General features: G+C 33.7%; 1 protein-coding gene across 1 annotated transcript; it reads right to left on the bottom strand.

The window, feature by feature from the left end:
- Positions 1–1,859: 1,859 nt before the first annotated feature.
- Positions 1,860–3,586, bottom strand: LOC137238091 (T-complex protein 1 subunit eta-like). Its single transcript, XM_067762704.1, has 3 exons — positions 3,383–3,586; positions 3,194–3,327; positions 1,860–2,042 (listed from the first exon to the last, which is right to left on the bottom strand). Exons 1-2 carry the CDS (start codon positions 3,573–3,575, stop codon positions 3,233–3,235), a joined length of 288 nt encoding a protein of 95 aa, XP_067618805.1. The 5' UTR covers positions 3,576–3,586; the 3' UTR covers positions 1,860–2,042; positions 3,194–3,232.
- Positions 3,587–4,207: the final 621 nt, after the last annotated feature.

Raw genomic sequence — 4,207 nt, 5'->3', positions numbered from 1 at the left:
AAAAGCTCTCAGTGAAAACTCATCTGCCTTGCAGATGCCGTTCGGAGTCGGCATAAAACATGTAGGTCCCGTCCGGCCAATTTGTAGGGAAAAATCAAGAGGAGCGCGACGCAAATTGGAAGAGAAGCTCGGCCTTAGATCTCTTCGGAGGTTATCGCGCTTTACATTTATTTTTTTTATTTATTAGATTATTTATAATAGTTGTAAATTATTAACTATAAGTCTTAAGGAAGGAATAGTTTTTCAGTCTTGTTGGTGAGCCATAAATACAAATTTTATTGTATGCGATTGTATGCATACAAAGTTAAGGGAAACTTAAATAAATTAATTAATAATATAGAAAACAAAAGAGAAGAACTAACAGCACTATTCGTTGCAGTAGACCATCAAATCGCGAGTAGGCAATTCACAATTTGAGTAAGTTGACTTGTAATTCGCCAATTTTAATACTATACATTTTTTATTTTAGTTCAGAAAGCTGCAATTGAGGTTCGAAAGTTACAATTGAAGTTCAAAAATTTCAATTCAAGTTCAGAAAATTTAAATTCAAGCTCAGAATTTCTATTTGGGGTTCAGAAAATTAAAATTGAAGTTCAGAATTTTTGTTTGTAGTTCAGAAAATTATAATTGAACTTAAATTGTAATTTTCTGAACTTCAGTTGTAATTTGGTGAACTGCAGTTGAAATTTCTGAGCTTCAATTGTAAGTTACTGAACTTCTATTGAAAACTGTGAACTTCAATTGTAATTTTTTGAACTTCAATTGAAATTCTCGAGCTTCCAGAACTTCAATTGCAACTTTCAAAATTTGTTTACATAAAATGAACAATTTAACATATTTTCGAATTGCCTACCAGAGGTTTGAAACCACTTTCATTCGTGTTGGCGCTTCTCTATATCATTAATATAACAATATATTTTTAATAATTTCATTAATAGACAAATATACATTTTTTTCCTTTACATTTTAGAACTGTGTACAAAAATATGTAATTTTACATATCGCAACCTAAACCAAAAAGTATTGCAACTCATAATCAGAGAAGCTTTGTGTTGAATGTTGGTTTATACCACAAAAATAACAAAATTCTTAACAAAACCAGGCTAAACGATAACGTTAACTACCAAAAAAACATAAGTTATTTTACGATGCTTTCATGGATCGATTTATACTTAAATACCGATTTATTTTTTTTTTTTTTAGTTTTCACATTTTTTAGTTTAAAATGCTATATATACATTCAGTGGAATAATTTTAGATTGAGGGTACTTCATGCAATTTTCTTTCTTCGTGATTTTGCAATAATAAACGTAGGTACTCATAGTAATTTTTTGTTTTGAATTATGTGATTACAATATTTATAAGGACCATTTAGTTGATGGTATTGGTACTGTCAGTTAAATTCATCAGCAATTACTTATATTCAAAATATTTTTTTGTTATATATCTTTTTTAAATTTTGGTTAAAAATTATTGACAAATTCGTTGCAATTAAATTGGTTTAAAAACCTTTGCAAACTTTACGAGATTGTTGAGTATTATTTCAATTAGAGCATAAAAAGCTTAGAATAGTAACGAAGGAAAAAACTTAGAATTATTTCAGTTAAGTTCATCACAAATATTTATACTCAAAATACTTTTTCGTTATACATCTAGTTTATGAATTTTGGTTAAAAATTATTGACAAATTCGTTGCAATTAAATTGCTTTAAAATTCTTTGCAAACTTTAAGAGATTGTTGAATATTATTTTAATTAGAGCATAAAAAGCTTAGATTAGTAACGTAGGAAAAAACTTAGAATTATTAGATTCTTAGATGCTTTTTAACCAAGATTATTTCAGTGTGTGTTGTTCTTTTGTTGTACAAATTCGTTGAATATTAATTTTCAGATCAAGAATACTCAAGGTGTCGTCGCATCGTCTTGTTGGTCAATCGCGCGCCGCAATATCCAGTGATGGGAATTGACATTCATTATAAAGTAGCGAAGGCACGGTCCTCCGCAAACACATCGCCAACCTGTGTTGGCAAAACATATGCTGAACTGTACAGGAAGAAACATTTTTTAAAATTTAATAAAATCAAAAGTGATAGTTGTGCTAAAAAGGGGTAAAGTATGGTATGTTAAAGTATAGCAAAGTCTCAGCGGCATTGTCTTGGTGAAAATTGAGTTTGAATAGGTCTCATTCTTCATTCTCAGAAGCATTTACAAAGTTAACTCGTAAGATATTAAAAATCCTCAACGCTTTTTGCAATAACTTCAAAAAAACTCACATTGAAACCGGTGTCATATCCTTATTCTGTTTAAATTGTACATATCAATAGCTATCTTCACCACCAGAAGGAGTCACTATTGTTTCCTACACCATATGGTCGCCAAGCGTAATGATTACCCACTGGAAGAAACTACAGGCCTGCCAAAATACTGCCCTCAGAACCGCCACGGGTTGTCTCCTTATGTCCCCAGAACACCATCTACATAATGAGGCGAGAATACTCCCAATAAGTGAAAGAAATGAAATGCTAACCGAACAGTTTCTGTTGAATACCCAGGAACCTGGGCACCCCAACAGACATCTGATTGATGAGCCAACACCGCCCAGAGTCTTAAGGAGTCATCCCGTAAGCACTACGAGGAAATACGGCACTTGAGAACACAGCCGTAAGAAGCCAAAAAACATAAGCACGTCCTTTGTGAACTCCATAAACAGGCGTCCGACCTCTATGTCAGGAATTGCCCGGTGAATTCAGTACTCAAAGAACAATACCCTAAAATTGCAGAACACGAACGCACGCTCCCTAGGGAAACCCGACATACAAAATGTCCCTGCTTCCAATGTGTCCCCACATGACACCAATCATCTCTTCAATTGTAATGTGGAACCAACTCCTCTAACACCCATTTCTTTATGGTACACCCCTGTTAAAACAACAAGTTTCCTCGGACTCCTGTTGGAGGACATTGAAGACAATTTGTGATTGGTCAGACCTCTTGGATGGGGCGAAGCACTGCTACAACAACAACAAAAGAAGGCACTCGAAGACGATGCCTCAAAACTAACAACCAAAAGCAATAATTATCATTTCACTGACACAAATTTTATAGTTTTTTCTTCCGTAGTTGGACACAATAATTTCATAATATTATTAACAATTTAAGATTAGACATTTTTTTCAAGTTGTATTTTGACTTACCAGCAACAATAAAATCATGTTTAATTGTACGCTGCACAATCATTGTACTATCATGTAACGAAGCTCAGTTTCTTCCAAAAATTGTTCGGCACTGCCACGTAAAATCAATGTACATGTTCTAGCATTAACGCAACCTTTGAATAATTATAAACTATTAAAATAAAATTAATGTCAAACCCACTATCAAACCTTGGAAAATGTTGAAATGTTCACCACCAACTTGACGTTCTTCAAAGTAATCACATTGACTCAAAACACTTGAATTAATATCATTAGCTGTAGTCATAAGAGCACCACCACAAGCTTTCATTGTACGTTTCAAATCTTCTTCTGGTACACTAACAGAACATTTCACGATCTGCAAAATACTCTGTACCAACATCACTAATTGGTAGTTTGGATAACACAATATTGGCGTCGTACTTGCTAGTTTATTGTACAAAATACGCCATTCAGCATCAACAATTTTCTGATACTCTTGAACATTATCAATACGAACTTCAGCAATGTCACGCTCAGCCTTGAATTCCAATTCTGTACTCAATACAAGTTCAGGACGTTCATTTTTATCGACACGCTGTCCGGTGTGGCCCAAATGTTGGAAATATTCAGTTGGCACTGTTGAGAAAAAATATGGATCAATGAACACAAGTAAAAGTGAAAGAGTTTTTTACCATCTCTTGTTACTTTACACCTTAGACATTGGAAACGACGACCAGCATCTACAAGTTGCATATTAGCCTTGCAACGATTAAATCTAATTGGACCCATTTCACCAAATTTACAATGGGTGGCTCATATTCACCCTCAACCGTGTCTGCCATTGGTGAGATGGTAAGTGTAAAGGACCAAGCTGTTGTTTTTAATAAATCAGCCGTTGCAGGTATGCAATAAAAAAGGACTGCAAATGATAAAGATCAATGTAATTGCCAAACAAAAAATTTATTTCGAATATCAATTGTTAACGTAACGTGCCGAGGAGTTACCCTGATCTTGTACCACATATTTTGTGGT

This window comes from Eurosta solidaginis, chromosome 1, assembly GCF_040869045.1.
Source record: "Eurosta solidaginis isolate ZX-2024a chromosome 1, ASM4086904v1, whole genome shotgun sequence".
NCBI classification, from domain to species: domain Eukaryota; kingdom Metazoa; phylum Arthropoda; class Insecta; order Diptera; family Tephritidae; genus Eurosta; species Eurosta solidaginis.
Note: the sequence above shows the minus strand (reverse complement) of the source record. Positions and strands in the feature narration are given on the sequence as shown.